Genomic DNA, 19598 nt, shown 5'->3' on the forward strand with positions numbered 1-19598 from the left:
CGGATGTAAGAAATATTTTAAACACATGGAAGAATAATGCTTTTTCTTTTTCCAATTCTCAGATTGTTACTGAATGAGTTGTTCTTTGTGAATAAACCTAAACATGTATAATTTATGTAGGAAAATAGTACGTTTAATAATTGTTTTATGCAGGGAACTAAATACTGAATTATTATTACGTGATAAAATTTACACCATTGAATTTATTTCGTAATGGAATTATTTCGCCTTCATACAATGTAGATAACTTCAATACCTTCAACTTTATAAAGTTTCTATTGCCTATAACAAAATACTACTTAGAGACTAAAAACGTCGAAATAATCTTGAGTAGAGAATGTTAAGTTTATACTGAAATTTACAAAGTAGGTGTAGTGTTGGCTATTTAACTGCCAAACGGATTGCCTTGTAGAAACCACTGTTGGTTAACACTGACCCTATTTTCTAAATATGGAAAACGCTGTCGAATTTGTAAACCTACAATTTTTTTATGTAAAATATTAAGATCTCAATAAACGAAAAATGTTATACATGTACCTACAGGATACACGCTAAGGAGTTTGATTATTTAGGTAGAAATATATAAAATCTATTTAGATGAATATTCAATGCAAAGTAGAAGATAGAAGGCCTTTGTGAATTAAATATGTAAAAGGAATCTATCCGCAACGATTTCGCCGTTCTGACACATCAAAATTGTGACATTATCCACTCTAATATCAACTATTTTAGTCTTTGCAAACGTTTTTAGGACTTTTTTAAATTTCAATCATTGCCAAAAATATTCAGAATCTGATCTGACGGATGGAACGAATTATTCAGTACAAGGCTCCAATAGTTCATAAAAATTATGCAAAAATCATTTGACTTTCTTAGATACTGGACTAGTTACTATAAACACAGTCTCTTGGCTAGAGAGATTAATGCATCGTGTTGTCGTCCTGACAATTAAATTACTTTACAACTTGCACCATTTGGAACTCGTGGCTGCCCACACGACACGCCAGTCTTGTGATCTTGTCTTTACTTACTCCATAGGCAAGTCTCTGTTTGGTAGGTCGTTTCACTGGAAATAGTTTAAATTTAGAATTTCTGTTCGACCCTACTTGGACAAAATGTATTCAGTGCGTTTTACTCGTGGACTTTGACATGTACTTGTGTCTTTGATTCTCTCGCGGAATTGTGGTTTGTTTGAGTGATTTGTTTTATATGTACTTATTGCCTAAGTTATCCCACAATAGATCAGCGTTAAATGGTGAATATTATCATTTTGTTTATAGTGTTTTATGTAATAGGTATTTTATTCTGGACGATACTGAACAATTATGTCCCAAAATATCTTCGTAATTACTTAGTATTTTAATTTTGCCCAATAAATGGAATTTAGGTATCCAATATAAATTATATGGTTAGTTGAAGAGAACGATTCTTTTGTTTATAAGTAGAAAGTTAGACGTACCTAAAGGGCAGATAGGTATTTGAATCCGAAACCTGTGATATTATTAATGAAATTTAAGAACTTTCTTCATTTTAGTGTAAATCGTAACAAAATTTTGAACCTTTCATTCAAAACATGAATACGTGACCAAATAAGTACAGAAAGTTATTCAGTTTTATAAATATTAATAGCACTACTATTTGATACACATAACTATTACATTTATTACTAATGCTGCATAAATTATTGTTAATATCTAACTTAGTATCTATAAATAATACCTATCGGTATACTATAATAAAGAAAATAAACAGAACCTGCGTAATATAGTTCCTGTTTTTTTCTATGAATTAACATGAAGTAATGTAAATAGAACCAATGTGTAGATAATAAAATAATTGTCACTAAAATTATTGGCTATAATTGATAGCTTATCAAATCTACACGGAACATGCACTAACAAATTCTAACTAAATCTAAACAGGGCTATTAGGTGTGGTATGACGAAATGGGTAACATAACACGATTTATTGAATGTAAACAGTAAGCGTAAACACCAAACGAAATGACTCACGATGACGAACTCCTCATTATCATATCACTGTACCAGGCATACCTTACTGATGTTAGTTACAATCTAACACTGGCTGTTAAATATTGTATACGTTGTTAGTAGATTTCTTTCGTGAACCATATTTTTTTATTATTCTTCTTGGAATTTTCGTGTTTTATAATTCAGAACAAGTGCCCGTAACATACATTAAAACGCCGCACACCTATTAGATACGTTTTCCTCAACAGCAAGAACAAAGAGAATTTATTTGTAAGAACGTTAACACTTTCTGACGCACCAGCCTGTTGATCTAAACACGTGTTATCCAGAACAGTGCATACGTGCAAAGGAGACGATGCGAGCCATATACACGAACGTATAATAAAAATTTAATGCAAAAATGATTAAAAGGAACAGTGATAATGTATTTGCGATCGCGTCGAACAACAATCAGTGTCAAGGCGTACGGAGCGCTGTCTCGCTCTGTCCTAGCAACGGCGCGGCCACGAGGATTCCGCGAGCCACTACCGTCAGGATGACGCCGCCTGACGCGCACCAAAACACCAAAGAAGCGAACATTGCGCTGTCAACTTATGTCGAAAAATGGAAAAATAAATATGAAGAAGCTGAAAGGAAACACAAAACAAATCTTCTCAAGTCAGAAAAAGGTAAGGAATAGGTTTAATATAAGAAAATGTATATTTTTCCACGTATTTATAACTGAAAGTGCGCATGCTCGGACACCTTGAGGTTTTATATGCAAACCAAAACACGAGTGGAAATCCTATTCGCGTATTTGTCGGATTATGACAGATGATAACCTGTTGCATATCCATTAATTCTTAAACTTGTAAATCATATGTTTCGTATGAAATGAGTTTAACCGCTTTAAAGATTTTATTAATGTTAGTTTTTAAGGTAAGTTTGTTATTGATGTCATAACGTAAAACCAGTTATCGAACTGCGCAATGCTTGGTGGTAGAGAAAGGAATATAATGTCAGTTAAATATTATTAATTTCTCCGTGCATTTAGATCTTTATAGTTACTTCTCAACACAATTTTTATTGAAGTATCAAAAATTCTAATTAGAAAAAGACGAATGATATTGATGTGTGATTAAGAATTTGGAAATATATTTTGAATAGGTTACTATTAATTGATTTTTTTTACTTTAGAATGTATATTTTATAGACATCCGATTTTTCGAAATAAGCATTATTTGTTATACCAATCTACTAACTTTTTTTCTAGCAATACTCACGTTTTTTTTTAATAAATATTATAATAAATATTTTTTAATAATACGAAATCGATTAACTAGAAAATTTATTTATTAACTTAATAGAGGTCTTTGTTAATTGAACATCTTAGAATAGACGCCACTCAAAGAAGAATATTATGTGCAGTACAGCGAATCAAAAAATATTATTGATTTATTTCACTGATTTTAATAACTCTGTTTATAGTAGTTTATACCAATGTATATTTTAATAAATATATATAAACAGAGTAAGTAATTATACTTAGCTATAAAAGTGATACATATTATCAAGTCATAGTTAGGTTAACAATTAAAGTTACAGTATTAAATAAAGCTGATTTGGGCTATTTTTATTTATAGTAGGGTCGTTTCGCCTGTTCGCGTCCATTTAGTGCAGTTAACAAGTTTGACGGCGATAAAAGAAATTCTCCAGCACTAATTTCTATGACAAATTTGTGTAATGTATTCATATTATTATATATAGTTTATTTTTAGATTAACTTTCACTTTTACTAGAAAAATCTTGTATTATCATTATAAATAGATAAACTTCAGAATTAGACGTTTTACCCACTTTGCGTCCACAAAATCCAAATTGCGTCCAACCTTGGACCATTTAGCGTCCAGCAGCTTAGAAAAGGAATAGAGGCGTGATATTTTTAAGAATTTGTAAAAAAAGATTGTATTTTAACAATTTCTTTATTTAAGAATATAAATATAAAAAAATCAACATAATAATCATTAAAAAAATCTCTTCAAAAAAATATAAATAATTCTTCTCAACATTGGTAGAACCTAAAATTATTAAGTAGTAGGCGAATAATGATTGCAACTTTAAGAATAAACAGCAATCGTTCTGTTAATTTTACCCTGAAATCTTAAGGCTACAGATCAGCTTTGATTATAACTTTACTCCATTGGGTCTGCGCCCACTGATTTTGTCCAATATTGTTGTCTTGGGAATAGTATATTCTTCACATATTTGTCTTATTCTTCTCTCGAATTTAATTTAACGCTTTTGTGTATGTTCTGTGTGTATATTCTTCTTCTGTGTATGTTCTCTTTTCCTCTTGACTCCGAAGAACTCATCTTAAATGAAAAAAATAAGAGATGTAAAATGAAAGAAATTACTCATTTCAAATAAAAAAAGAAAGAAAATATGTGGTACATAGCAATAATATAAAAAATTATAATTTTATTTAAAAAAATAATTTATAATTATAAACACATAGTCTTAATAAAAAATGTACAATAATAATAAACAATACATTTTTAATTATTTTTACTTGCCTTGCAAGTAAAGTAAAGTATCATTGTACATTTTTTATTAAGACTATGTGTTTATAATTATAATTTTTTTTTAATTATATAAATAATATATAAGAATAATAAATTATTATTAATTTAACGAAAATAGTGGAAGTATTGTAAAATTCGATGTAGTAATTCGCGTCCACCTTAATTTATTTGTAAAATATAAAAAACATGAGCAAATTCATAATTAATATTATTCCTTTTTTCATCATAAAAGTGTGAAACGTAGCTTTGTATCCCAAAATTCACATAAAACAATAAAAAACTTACCATCAAATTTTTATATAAATACAAACGGGTACGGACTTACTTGTTGAACAGTCGAGATTAACTATTTTTTCTAAACGGGATTGGTTTGACGCACAGAACTTTTGTCTATTTGTGCGTGCCTCTTATACATTGAGGTATTAGCGGTAATGACTTTTCGTTCAATTGGTGTGTCAATTGACTTATTTTCGATGATTTTTAACGGGAGATCCACAAAATAGACGCAAATTGGGCGATGGACGCGAACAGGCTAAATGACCCTACAATAATATTTTCTACCCGCCTGGCTTTGCATTAACCTACGTATGTATATTGCTTGTGGGTTTAGATAGATAAAATAATATAATATTAATTTTAATAATGTGTCTATATATCTTTACTTTGAGTCTCTTTATTTATCCATTTCTGACTCATTTGCTACCCCTTACTATACGTAACATATGTAGGTATATTATTAGCACAGATAACATAATATTACATTATTAGCTATACCAATATACCTAGCTAACATTTTTTTCAAATTGGTCAAGTATTATTTATTATAAACATATATACAAAATAAAAAAATTCTTTTTTTTTTAAGTTTAACCTTCGTCATAAAAATTAGGGCTGTTATACGTATCATATATCTAACTTTATCTATGACACCAAAGGTCACAAAGGAATGAACCGATTTTGATGCTTTTTAGTGAAAACTGTTCAGCCCATGAGCAATGTTTGTTACCAACTTGCTGATAAATAGGTGATAAATTTAGTATATTTATGAGGAAAAAAGGTCAAAATTACCTATAGGTACATATACAAATTTGTTATTATGCGTCAACCACATATTTGTATGTAATATATTTAATATTGAAATATTAAATATGCATAAAGTTCCAACAAAAACAAACGGTTTAGACTGCATACTAAATGACTAATTGTCTCGGGTAAGCATATCTCCTCAAGGCCTCATTGACTCAACGGGAAATTTTCATTACAGCACTATAGATTAAAACTAACAGAATTATTTGTCGTGATTATTATTAAAATGTGACTATTAATATTAATATATTCAGAAGATACTTCATGACAGCTTGTTCCGGTGAGACTGTAAAGGCAAGCTGCAGCCAAAAACGTTAGATATAAGTAATATAGGAATAATTATAAATTACAACATACAAAAAACAGAAAATATACCATAAATAATTAACACAACAAAATATTTGATGATGCCAAAAACAAACGGCAAATCATGGACAAAAAAAAATCTAGATCCAAACATAGATTCCATGCCCTTAGGTCTTGTCTTAACAAGACATCGTTAATGTCTTGTTTTAATATTATTCTCTTAATTCAATTTATATTATTTGGTTAATTAATTCAAGAGAATAAGGAAGAATAATACGAAAATTCTGTATTTAAACAGAAAATTATTAATAGATTATAAGACATCGTTAATGTCTTGTTTTAATATTATTCTCTTAATTCAATTTATATTATTTGGTTAATTAATTCAAGAGAATAAGGAAGAATAATACGAAAATTCTGTATTTAAACACAAACATATTAATAGATTATAATAAATATGTATTTCCTAAAACAACCCTATTTATAGGCTTGATACAAAGCTATAATCGTTTTGATCCCAGTTGTATTTATTATGTAATTCATAATAAAACTACACTTCTGAAAATGGTATTTATGTTGTATATTTTCTAATGTTTATTTATTTACTCTACCCACCTGAGATTGTAATCTGTGGTAGGTACCAAATTAATATTAGTCTTACATTTTATCTTTCACTGCAATACTTCGAGAAGTAACGATACCTTTAGATTAATCAACCTAAAGGTATTGCTACATTGCAGGCATTGCTACAATGTAATCACATTGTGGCCCTAACCATCAATAGTGTTGTTACTCCCAGCTGCCGGTATCACATCTAGATTTTTAGATGTAATTAGAATGGCATACAAGCTGACGGCTCACCAAATTGCAAGCAGTAACCGTTGCCTATTAGGGGGGAAGCGTATTATTATTAATGTGAACTCATGGCCCCATTATTAGCAATGTACCATATCAGGTTGACCTCCACGCGGTTCCCCCTGGAAACCAACGTGATATTTTTTTGGTGAATTTGTCACGATGGGCTAACTGACCTGGCCTCATGCTCATCATATCATCCTTCACTGGTGCCCTGACAGCATAAATCGTTAGCGCAGGCGGGTGCACCATTCCATTATCATCCATAAAAAAACCGTTGCCCATATTCATAGACAGCATTACAGACACGGCGTTAAAATGATATAACTCGTGTTGCCATTCCAGAGAACTATGATGCCATGCCTCTTATACTATAATATCATTGGTAACCTAGTCTTAATTTTTCAGCGAAACGTGACCACGATGACTTACAGCGACGGTACAATATCGTCACAGAGGAGAGGAACCACCTGGAGGGGGAGCTTAGGGAGAGAGAGCGGGAGTTGAACAAATTGAAAACACTCTCTGAAAAGGTATATCACGAATATCAACAGTTGAAGAATCAGCTGGAAGTTGAGGCTGATGTTAGGCACAAGTAAGTTGTTATTGCCCATTGTTTCACTGCTACTATTACAAGAAGGGAACTAGAGCACTTCTATAATATTTCTTAATAGATTCTGGGAATATAAACATAAAAAATACACCAACACATTTTGGTGAAATACTTTTTGCGAGAAACACCGACGTAGATATGACTATTTCAGAAGAATAAAGTTAGAAGAAGTAAGACCAAAATATAATTATTTACCGAAATATGTAAACTGTCCACAAAGCCCTGTCCACATTTTAGATATACGCAGAGTATATCTAAAATAAAACAGATCTAACCTACTTTAGCTATTAAGCAGCGTACTTTGTAAGATATGTTTCGTTTCAAGGAGGAGATTAGCTAGTGACATTACAGAGTACAAAGTCATGGCATCGTAGCTAACGTCATTTGATAGCCTGACGTCTATGGTATTGTTTATGTATATAGGTGACGTTTACCACTTACTCGTACCATGACATGGGCTCTTCTTGATGTTATAGGTCTTATGACCTACAACATAATAATATTTATTGATTGAGACAATGTCGTTAATTTATAGGCCGTAACATCTGTTGTAAGGAATCCCTGTGTTACAGATGTTATTTTTAATTGGTACTACAATCACTCAATGTTTACGTCACTTTGTCGTACATTAATTTGAAAAATGTTTATGCTTGTGTGTGTGTATGAATGAAAATAAAGTATTTCATTGAAAAGTTTCCCTAATACGTAAAGATGGCGAATTTATTTCATTATCTGTAAAATATTTCTTATTCTTACGTAAAGATTGCATCTGCTTACATAATCGTTCCACTTTGCTGCTTAACAAACGTAAAACTGCAAATTTTACATGCATGTTGCATTGTGTTGTCACATTGATATGTGATAGCTTACTATGTCAATACTTCGCTGCGAATGCAAACGTATATTCGGTCCGTATAGGTGACACTATAGTCGTAAATAGTACACCAAGCCGAAATCCAATAATAATACTTATTCACGTAAGTGAAGTAATTTTTCCATAACGACAGGTGAAAAATCAAAATAATTTAAAAACTCATACACACTGCTCGGTCAGTGATTCACTTTAATATAAAAAGATGATTTTTTTAAACTAAAATTTCAACATGTAGTCTTCTACATATTTAGACTTCCTAAATGTAGGGTTACGTATTATAAAGGATGTCAAATATTATATATATGTATATGTAGTTGTATTTAAAACCCAATAACTATAATAATTTTAATTAGTGTATTTTATACCTATTATTAGTTGAAGTGTTCCATTACCTAGTAGCTAACGAATACAAAATCGATTAAATAAATGACTTTATCATTTTATTGTAGGTAATATCTTTTATCTTTTCTTTTGATTGATATATTACTAGCGTGGTTTGTTATACGGGTTTAATCATAAAAATTACATAAGTATAAACAAGCAGAAGACAAGAATAGAGTTCATCAAACTACAATATAAAACTTTGCCATAGGAACAAAGTGCAAAATAAAAATATTTTTTTAAAACCCTCAACGACGACTTTGTTTTAGTACAGACCTGCATACAATTTCTTTCCATCGAATACTACATTTAGAATGATAGAATTTAAAAAATCTACATCTAGAATAACTATAATTACTAGCGTGTTCAATCCGCGAAAATACCGCTTTGAATCGGTATTGATTTTGCACGACTACTAGTATTTCCCAGAAATAAACATTTAAAAAACATAACTAGAAAGCTCAAACACAATACCTTCCTATATTATTTCAGAATTTATAGCAATTACTCTGAGAACTTTTTATCAGAATCTGACATGGTGACAGTGGGAGTACCTCGAGAGACTGCCTATACCCTTCAAAATAATAAATAAAATGAAAATCAGTCAGTTAATGACGATAACTATAAACTTCCTCCTTTTAGATAGCTGGTTAACAATATGAGACTATGACGATACATTAATAAAAAATATTCGTCAGTCATTTCAGTTATTGATGCACGATCATTGAGTCTTATGTACTATTCATACGTTGGTATATAACGTACCTAATACCAGAATAAGCTTGTCACGCTTGTTCTTTGTTATGAATGGCATATCGTATGTGGCTGTAATGCGTAGTTATGTATGTACTTATGTTTTATAATATTTTACCGTCACCTTATCACATATAGTAAGTAGCATAAAGACGTACTATGGAAAAATTACGGGAAAGCTGGATTTTTGCATTAACCTTCCTTTTGTGGTTCTAAACAAAATCCCGAAAGTCCTCATTGATCCGTTTGCCGCTAAAAATGTTTTACTCGAGGTAAAAGGTCACAAAAAACAGTTTTTCGCGAATGTCTCGTTAACGGTCACAGTTACTGAAAAATAGTGGTTATCAAATTTGTAGCATGTGAAATTGCCTACAAAACATATTATTTCTTTTTTCCGTAAAACTAATAGTTTTCGAAAAAAATATATTTAAAAAGTTTTAATGTTTCATAAAACGTCCACACCACCTTTGAGTTAGAGTACAAGTTCCGTTTTTTTAAATTGTAAAAAGTAAAATTAAATTAAATTATTTTAAATGGTAGTTGAGCTAACAAAAAAAGTATTATCATATTTATAATATATATCGTTTTTGCTCGTATGAGATTTAGTTTAAGTATAGCCTATGTGGACACCTTTATATCTACTTCAAGTTATACCCACCTAATAGCTATAGCAATTTAGGTGCGAGATAATAAACAAACAACTAAATAAAGAAACAAAATTTTATACTATGACATTAAAAGTAACGCTGAATAAATATATAAATTACAAATTCGATATTTTGAAAAATTGGTACCAGAAGAATATTATTAATTTTAAATTTTTTTAACTTGCTTGCTTGCTTGAATTGCTGTTTAAATATTTAATTTAATGCTTAATTCGTAACTATTGGATTCCTCGCATTATAAAAGAATGAAAGTCAAAGTGATCGGTTAGGTTGTTCAATATGCAAAAATATTGTAATATACTTATAAATTTCACTAATAGATTAGCTAATATTATGTATTCGATTATGATCAGTTTTGAATCATCATCAGTGATAATATGACCTCTATATCGTAAATGAATAGCCAAGTTTAATTTTGTGTGAATAATAACTGCATATTTTGAAAGACTGTTATACATTTTAAATGTGTGCAAAGTCGCAGAAAAAATCTTAATTATTGCGATTATTTTATGAAGTTTTCATTGAAATTGACGTTTTTTGTACCGTTAATACTTAGTGATGTAGGGAAATTAAGTGAAAAAATTATTATAATTGCAGGTTCTTTATCAAAAATCGAACTATTTTTGTATACATTTAAATTTGTTTAACTGTTTATATTTGGAATGGTCGAATATAAAATTTGCTTCAAGATGTAAGTCTTTCCAGTTATTATATTTTATTATTATTTTCTAAATTTATAAAAGTTAATGGAATAAAAATAATCTTTTTATAAAATCACAGGCAATGATTTGTACTGTCTTGTAATACATATTTAATTACACTGATTTTTTATCATTAAAATAAATATATATTTAATTAAAAGCGTTATAAAAAATATTTCATTGCACCCATTTAGTTCGTTCTCATTATTTAGGATATGTTTATATTTATTATTTGGACGATCATTTAAAAATATATATACTTAAGTTTTTGTATGGTAGAGAAGTTTATTCGCGCAATTAATTTTAATAGATATTAACTGATGCAGCTGGTGACAAATGTAACAAAATAAATAACCAATGATTGCGGAGGTCTCGCCCCCATAGTCTGTAACAATTAGGTCATGGGTCATGGTCTGCAATTATTTGGTCGCTACGTACTACCGTTTAGTATGAATAAGTCTAGAACAAATAATAACTAGATTCATTGAACGTCGCTAGCTCTGGTCAGACGAATTTTTCACATCAACTAATGTATGGGTGGTAGGTACTTCATGTGAAAATTTCGCCCGACCACATAATTAGGATGCCGTAAACTTTATTTAACGTAGTAAAATTTTACAAGTTTTATTAAGGGCTACAATTAAAAATTATGTATGCTGTAAATAACAGGATTATTATTAATAATTTGCTAATTAGAAATTTTACTGGCGACATATTTTGTATTTACGTAGTATTTTTATGAACCTCACATTACCTGTTTTTTCTATAAATAGAGGAATATCTAAAATAGTATTGTAAAATTTCCGTCAGCGATTTTTCATAAATCCGTATTACATTATATAACTTCCAATTCCAACAATTTTTTACTTCTATATTTAAAAAAATATTCCACTAACTGCAACTTTTGTGTTATATAATACGTAAAGTTGAAGCAAGAAAATTACTACACTTTTTATTGAATATCAATATAGTTATAACTGAAACACGTTTATATTTATATACAAATTATTAAATTTGTTAGCTTTTGTAATTAATATACATACAAGACGTACATAATATAAAACTAAAAATAGCATTTATATTACAAGGATAATAATATCTACATACAAACATACCGAAAACGTAACTAACATAAATCACCAAAACTAAACTCAAATCAAAAAAAAATATATATATTTTCGTTTCTTTAGGTTTTACCTAAAATTCTGAGTTTATTTTGCACCCTTTTTACCTTTAGTACTTAACAAGTATTGTGGATAAATGGTAGGTAGTCTGAGAAAAAGACTTCTAAAAGTACCTAATACTAAGCTCAACTATACCTTTCTTATATATTTCCTTTCCAAAAGAGTGAATTAAATACTCATTTCAATTTATCCTCATTCTTAATTTACATATATCTTTCCACATTCCTACAGTTAAAAAAATGATAGATTTAAATATACCAAGGGTTAATATGGGTATGTCAAGCGTTTAGTTCACCACGATATCGAACGAATACATCATTTGCTATAAAACGGTGGGATGGTGTATTTTTTATGGATGTTAATAAATTATTGAGATGTTAATATAATTAATAAATAGAGCTACTATTTATTTCCCATCATTAAAAAACCATCCTCCTAGTGACAGTATATTAGTCCTTGACATTGAAATAAAACAGCTGATGTTAGGGCTGTGTTTTTTGTTATTGTATTTTAATATAACTTTGAACTTATTTTTCTTTAAAAAATATATGCTTTCAAAGTTGTAGAACAAAAGTTGTTGTCTGTCCAACTAACCCTCTATATTTTTGTTTTATATAATATAAATGTATAAATTTATGTTATTTCAGGGTTATGCAACAGGCTGGTGAATGGTACAAACAAAATAAACAACTAAAACGGCGAAGTACAGCGATCCTACAAGCATTGCCTGCCAAAGCTATTGAGATAGACTTAACGGACTCTACAGACACAGGTATGGTAACAAGAAATTGTAACAGCTTATTATAAATATTAGGTAACTATATTCATTTTACACAGTGAGAAACTTATTTCATTGTTCAATAAATTGACGACCTCGGTGGTCTAGCGGTCTAGCACATCGCTTTACGTCCGATGGTCGCAGGTTCAATTCCTCGCACGGCACAAACATTTGTATTCATGAGTATAATTGTTTGTATCGGTCTGGATGTTTTCTATGTATAATATGTATGTATTGACGAAAAAAAATATATCTATGTATCTGTATCAGTTATCTAGTACCCATAACACAAGCTTTAGCTAGCTTAACTTGGGACTAGATGGCGCTGTGTGAATTGTCCTGAGATGATTATTATTATTATAATATCTCAAAAATGGCTCCGGAAGAAAATTTGTACTTGTTTAATATTTTTAAATTTATCTATATGTTCTATTTGATAAAGGTAGCGTTTATAATAAGAATATAAATTTAAATATCCAAGGATATTTCCATGCACTCTACGCAATAGAATATGTATCCATATATATGCATATTTCCGTGTAATCTTACGTAAAATCTCAATAGGCAGATTAACACAGAGGTAGCACTTATGTCCTTTCACTTAAATAGTCATTAATCGCTCAGAAATTTTAAACACTTCCGTTTCGACTACATTTATTAAATTTAAGTTGAAATTAATTTAGTTGTGTTAATTTATTTCTATATTACTTAAATACTGATTTAAGAAAAAACAAACAAACGAAACCAATTGATTGGATAATGTCTGCGATCAAGCTATACGTAGTACGATTTAAAGATTTCTTCATTCGATTCTTATATTGATTGATTTAAGTTACAATATAGGTACCTGTATATTGTTTCTCTCTGTAATAATGCAGAACCTATTGGATACCAAAAACCACAGGATGCAAAACTAGACTATTTATTTCGTTCTGTGCTAGAAACATACATGAAATACTAGTTTATTTTATTATACCATATATTTAAAGTTCAACCTTTATGATACCTATATACCGATGATAGTTGTGACTTTCATTAAAATATCATGATTTAAGCACTAAAGAGCAATTAATATTTATATTTAATTATACGTATTCACAGCATCAGATACAAGCAGCAATGAAGAGGTAGAATTTCTAAAGCAAACCGTAACTGAATTGAGTCGTCAGATAGCTGAGCTGCAGACCGAACTCAGCGCTGTCAAGTTACAGGAATTCGAGGCTCAAGAACTGAATGTAACACTGGCACAGGTGATTAAAGACCTCGTAATACTGTAATACTATTAAAATTTATGTTGAACAATTGTCCTATTTTTTGATGGCTTAAGTGCACACTGCCTTACTTCCGATGGTCGCTGGTTCGATCCCTCGGTACAAATATTTGTATTCATTAATCATTTTATTTTATTTTTTGCATCAAATAATAATTTTTATTTTGCAATAATATAATTGTTTGTATCAGTCTGAGTGTTTTCATATACATGAAAACACGTTATGTATGTATGTTATAAAAATCTATATTTGTATTTACATATATTCAGTTGTCTAGTACTCATACTACAAGCTCTAGCTTAGGACCAGGTGGCGCGGTGTGAATTGTCCAGAAATTTAATAAAAATATTTTTAGTCAGGTCAACTTTCATGAGATATCTCATCTATACCGTCATGGTGCATCCTGTTACGTCCTCCAATGATAAAAAAATACTATTATCACTTTACGCTGTCCCAATATTCTACTTAAAACCTAAAAAGGTATAAAAGAATAGTATCTCTTTCATTTCATTTATATAACTTTAATGGACGTAATATAGGTAAAAGTATATATGGCGGACTTGAAACAGTGGCATTTGCCAACATCAACCTTTATAATCTAATCTTTATAATATAATATATATACAAATAGTATTATTTAAGTAATTCACTAAAGAAGTTGGTAGAAGTTTAATCAAACAAATACGATTTTTTAGGAATTAGAGGCAGAGCGAGAGAAATGTGCAACCCAAGAGAAAGAGTTGCAGGACATGCGCAGCCAGCTGGAAAGTCACAACCGGATCTCGAAGCTACTTATGGAAGAGGTCACTGCCCTCAAAGAAAATGCCGACAAGGACAGGGAGATGGCTGAAACGTGAGTGCGAGTGGATCTATGACCCCACATTTTTCGTAATACTTGTATCAATTCTCTTTGTTTTTCTATTTATTGTCGTCCTATTATCTATTGTTTTACGATATTGTATTTCGTTTTGTTTTTCCATTGTATTGTATTACTTTTTGTATTGTTCGATGTATATATTAAGTCTCTTGTTTATGAGTGTGTCACATTTGTGAATGTTACTGAATATTTTTTTATTATAATTTTTTATCAACTAATAACTAAACTAATATTACAGCTACTTTAATCTTAAGTTAATAAATGTGAAATGTCAGACCTAAAACATAGCTTAATATATTAGAAGGTATATATAGGTATAATACTTAATATGACAGGAGACACGCTAATATAATTAGAAGTGGAATTATTGATTAATACACTTCCTACATCCAATATGATATCAGTATCACTATTAGAAACTATAGACTGATAGTCTATATCCATTTTGTTATCGTTAAAATTACGCAATTTTATTACTATCGTCATAGCAGATAATGACATTATTCTCCTATAGGCTATAGGAATAGCCTATGGGTTTCATTGAGGTCGCCAAAATATCTGATATCGAATTTAATATCTAAAAGGGGCGTCTGGACTGAATCTTATAAAGTGAACCCTGATTAAAAGACAGAGAGAACAAACAAAAAGACTAAAACATCTACTTAGCTTTATACTATATAGAGATCATTTGATGGAAAAGCGGTTCTATAACAACTGTTTCAAATATCGTAATCGATTAATAAATTTTGTTTGATTTGATTCAGGTACAAGTCAGAGGCACGGGACGCAAAGAAGCGGGTCCGCGTGTTGACACACCAGAGCGCACTATTAGTGGGCGAGCTCACTTTAGACGAGCGATTCACTTTACTGCTTGGAGAAGTCGACTGTCTCAAGGATGCGCTCGAGAATCAGGCCGCACGTCACCGGGAGCAGCTGGAGGAACTACAGGTAAGAAATTATACGCACTTCCCCTGTTATCAGACAGTTTATTTTTCGTGCGACGTTTACGTGCATTGCAATTCCATGTATTTAGATATCATGCCTATCACCTGCTATGCTATAACATCTTTAAACTGAAACACAGGTTACTAAGGTTACAAGCTGTTTAGTAGCAGAAATATATGAGAATAAGGTTATACGCTAACGACATTGTACAGAGTCTAGTTCAGGCAGTGCTGTGGGATACGACTAGTTGGGCATATTATAATGTTAGGCAGATGTCCCACATTCGCACGGGTATTTTATAAACCGATATACACAACGAATTAGGTACCTAAACCTTCCTCAGATAATATTCTGTTGATACCTGAATACGGCATGAAACTTCAGTTGTCATTGTGATTATCGCGAACACAGATACGCGACGGGAACTTTGTCTTATAATATCTATATAAGATAACTTGTCCATCTCGTCTACGTAATGATTCATTTACATGATATGGAAAATTCCTGTAAGTATTATTATTTAATTATTGTGCGATTTTCCTACAGCTCAAAGTAGCTGAAAAACATGAAGATACTGACATATTATTGTGGGAAGAGAAAATTAGACTGGCAGAAGCGGATGCTCAGAAAGCCATCGAGCGAGCCGAGCGAGCGGAGAAGAAGTTAGCTGAAGTAGAGAAAAGGTTGCCCGACCGTCCAAGGAGGGGGAATCTCATGTCCAGAATTAGTTATTTCGAAAATGGGGCGTCCGAAGCACAGGAGGGCAAAACAAAGGAGGTGATCAAAGAGGAAGTCGAAGAACCTGTAGGTAAGAAATCTGAATTAAAATAAGTTGTACTTTTTTTTAAGTTACGCCTTCTTTTCCTCGCTTTTTTTGGTCTACGAAAATATATATTGTGGCTTTCCGCAGTTTATCAATTAAATAATTAGATCAGTTGCATTCACTTACATATTTATTTATTTATTTATATAATTTCAATACACAAAGTACAAAGGTAAAAGTACATATGGCGGACTTAACGCCTTACGGCATTACATATGTTATAGACATTTCCGACCTCTGCTACGAAAACAGTTTACGTCACGTTATCATGAGACACCCGCAATACCACACATGAGTTGCAATTGTAAATGATTAAGTTATCAATGCATCTTAGAGGCATAAGGCCGTCCGTGTTACCTCTTTTTCTTGCGCACTGATATATTAATAAAAATTTGTTTTTATCTTTTTGTGAATAATAGTATATGTAACTGTATTTTTTTATGAGAGCGAGAATAAATAATTTTCTGTCACTACCTAATCGGAACCCTACAACTGAAACGATTTACAAAGCAAGCTGCTTGGCGGCTGAAATAGATGAGACTGAGATACACACGCAGACATACTATTTCCAGTTTTTTTTTTTAAATAAAATAGTATTTTATAATTTGATATATTCTTTTAAAACAATCGTTTACTTTAATTTCATATACTTTACAGAATAACTAACGAATAGTTTTCATTTTTTAACTTGAACTTGTTCCAGCTCCACCTGTAAGCAAGCCAGAAACCTATTTGTCTCCACCCCGACCACCTTCGCCGCCCCCCCTGCTGTCTCCTGACTCCTCAGAGCAGCCGCCGGCGAGGAGCCCGTCCCCCGCCACAGCGGAGCCCCCCGCGGCCCCGCAGCTCCCTCCCCCTCCGCCCCCGACCCCACCCCCGCCAGCATGTCCACCGCCCCCTCCCCCGCCACCACCACCGCCGCCTCCATCCGTATTCGTGACATCTGGTGTGGAGGACATGGCGAAGTTGCTCGCCGGGAAGCAAGGCACGTTGAAAAAATGCAAACAAAATGGAGGTTAGTGTTTTTCAGTCAAATTATTTCTTCATGTAGGACATTTTAGCCGCTTAGGAACGTCAAGTTTTTTGTGTTAATATTTTTTGCCTACCTAATTAAATTTAATGGGCAATAATGAAATGGTGCACCCGTCTGCGTCAATTGTTTACGCTAGCGGAACGCTAGTGGAGATAAGATGAAAATGGAGTCAGTTCAGTGCCCATCGTGACAAATTCACCAGGAATGTATCATCATGGTTTCCAGGGGAACCGCGTGGAGGTTAACCTGATATAGTACTTTTCTTAGGGACAACAGTCTACATTACTAATAATCCCCTTCTCCTCTAAACTACCTATTTACCTACTTCATTCCCAGGCGGTGCAATTGATGCAATAGTAGACCAAATAAAAGGAGGCAAGTTCCATCTGAAATCTACCGAACAAAACTTCATGGAACGCAAGCCAAGGGAAGACCAGCCTGAAGCAGTGAAGGAGATGCTACAGATCCTCGGCACGTTGCGCAAACGCAGGAGCTTCGTCAGAGAACCAAAGACGTGACCGATGTAAGTTCCGTACTGTCTGAATAACATATGCGGTTCTTTCATTTATATGTATTCTGATACATATAAATGAAAGAACCGCATATGTTATTACATTACAGAGGATACTCGATGTCAGTGGATCTCTACCTAATTATCCGCAAAATGTACTGATAGTGTTATAAATAGAAATATTGAACTTTAATACTTTAATTAAAATTAAAAATATATATATTAGGTAACCTAAAAACCTATAGTATTAAGTAACCTAAAAATATTTTCCGAAAAAATATTTTTAGGTTACTTAATACTATTATATATTTTACTACTATATCTTTTATTTTTAATCTCTCCGTAATGAACCCATATTACATTATGTACTGATTTAAATTAAAATATGAAAACAATTGCAAGTTATCAAAAATCTTTTTATCTCTTACAGATGATTAAATGAACGAAGATGACGAAAGGTAATATGTAAAACCTGGTATTGCTTCACAAGAATACAGTTAATTAGGTACATTGGCCTGCATTATACTGCGGATTATAGTGCCATAAAGTATGGATATTATCATATCATATCATGAAAATATTGGCAAGTATCGATATTTCATAAAATGAGAGAGAGTAATTACGTCGCAGAAACATATAATTTCATATTTATAATATAACAAATATTGTTATTTACCTACAAATTTCTAAAGAATCGTATTACCTATTAAGTATAAATAGCATTAGACCATGATTTTTGACTAGTATATTTCGTACTGAAGATGTTAATTTTGATATAAAAAATATTATTGATCCCTATATTTTGACTTTAAACCATGAAGCTATTTTGACCGTTCTTGCTTTAAGCAACTATTTACATTAGTGAATATGAAGTCAAACTATAAATATAAACTGGCTATAGTATCACGAGACAACCTAGAGTTTATATTTATATATATTGTTACACATATAATAGTTTTATATCAATTTTCAAATCCGTTAAAAGAATTTTGCGAACTCCGGTTCTTGAGGAAAATTACTCTACTTTGTATGTTATTGTTGTTATACTTAATATAAATCTTAATAGTATATATATGTGTAATTATACCAATACAAGTCTGATATACATACCTACAAGAAATGGTAAGAAAGTAGGTATAGGCCAAATAAAATATATTTATTCGTAGCCCTTAATAAAATGATGAATTTATGACAGCAAGTACCCATATATTCACAAACAAATAATGCTGAATGCACGATATATTTTAAATTACTGTAAAAGTGATAAAGTAATTACTATATAATGTGTTAATTACCTACCTATAGATACTGAATAATTAGTTGAAAATATGAAATAAAATGTTCATATTTAGGTGACATGGTAGAGAGTTCCGTCAATAATTGAAGTTAC

At 31.2% G+C, this 19598-nt stretch overlaps 1 protein-coding gene across 8 annotated transcripts; it reads left to right on the forward strand.

Moving 5' to 3' along the window:
* Nucleotides 1-1019: 1019 nt before the first annotated feature.
* Nucleotides 1020-19392, forward strand: LOC131841296 (shootin-1). Of its 8 annotated transcripts, XM_059189615.1 has the most exons (10): nt 2049-2659; nt 7208-7394; nt 12618-12742; nt 13850-13998; nt 14715-14872; nt 15661-15844; nt 16388-16649; nt 17368-17679; nt 18034-18220; nt 18639-19392. In XM_059189615.1, exons 1-9 carry the CDS (start codon nt 2392-2394, stop codon nt 18213-18215), a joined length of 1827 nt encoding a protein of 608 aa, XP_059045598.1. In that variant the 5' UTR covers nt 2049-2391; the 3' UTR covers nt 18216-18220; nt 18639-19392. The 8 variants fall into 8 exon arrangements, with proteins under 8 accessions (XP_059045591.1, XP_059045592.1, XP_059045595.1 ...); XM_059189608.1 differs by lacking the exons at nt 18034-18220; nt 18639-19392 and adding an exon at nt 1020-1255 and having other exon boundaries at nt 2222-2659; nt 17368-17706; XM_059189609.1 differs by lacking the exons at nt 18034-18220; nt 18639-19392 and adding an exon at nt 1020-1255 and having other exon boundaries at nt 2240-2659; nt 17368-17706.
* Nucleotides 19393-19598: the final 206 nt, after the last annotated feature.

This window comes from Achroia grisella, unplaced genomic scaffold, assembly GCF_030625045.1.
Source record: "Achroia grisella isolate CSIRO2021 unplaced genomic scaffold, CSIRO_AGI_Agris_v1 utg1576, whole genome shotgun sequence".
In the NCBI taxonomy this organism is placed as follows: domain Eukaryota; kingdom Metazoa; phylum Arthropoda; class Insecta; order Lepidoptera; family Pyralidae; genus Achroia; species Achroia grisella.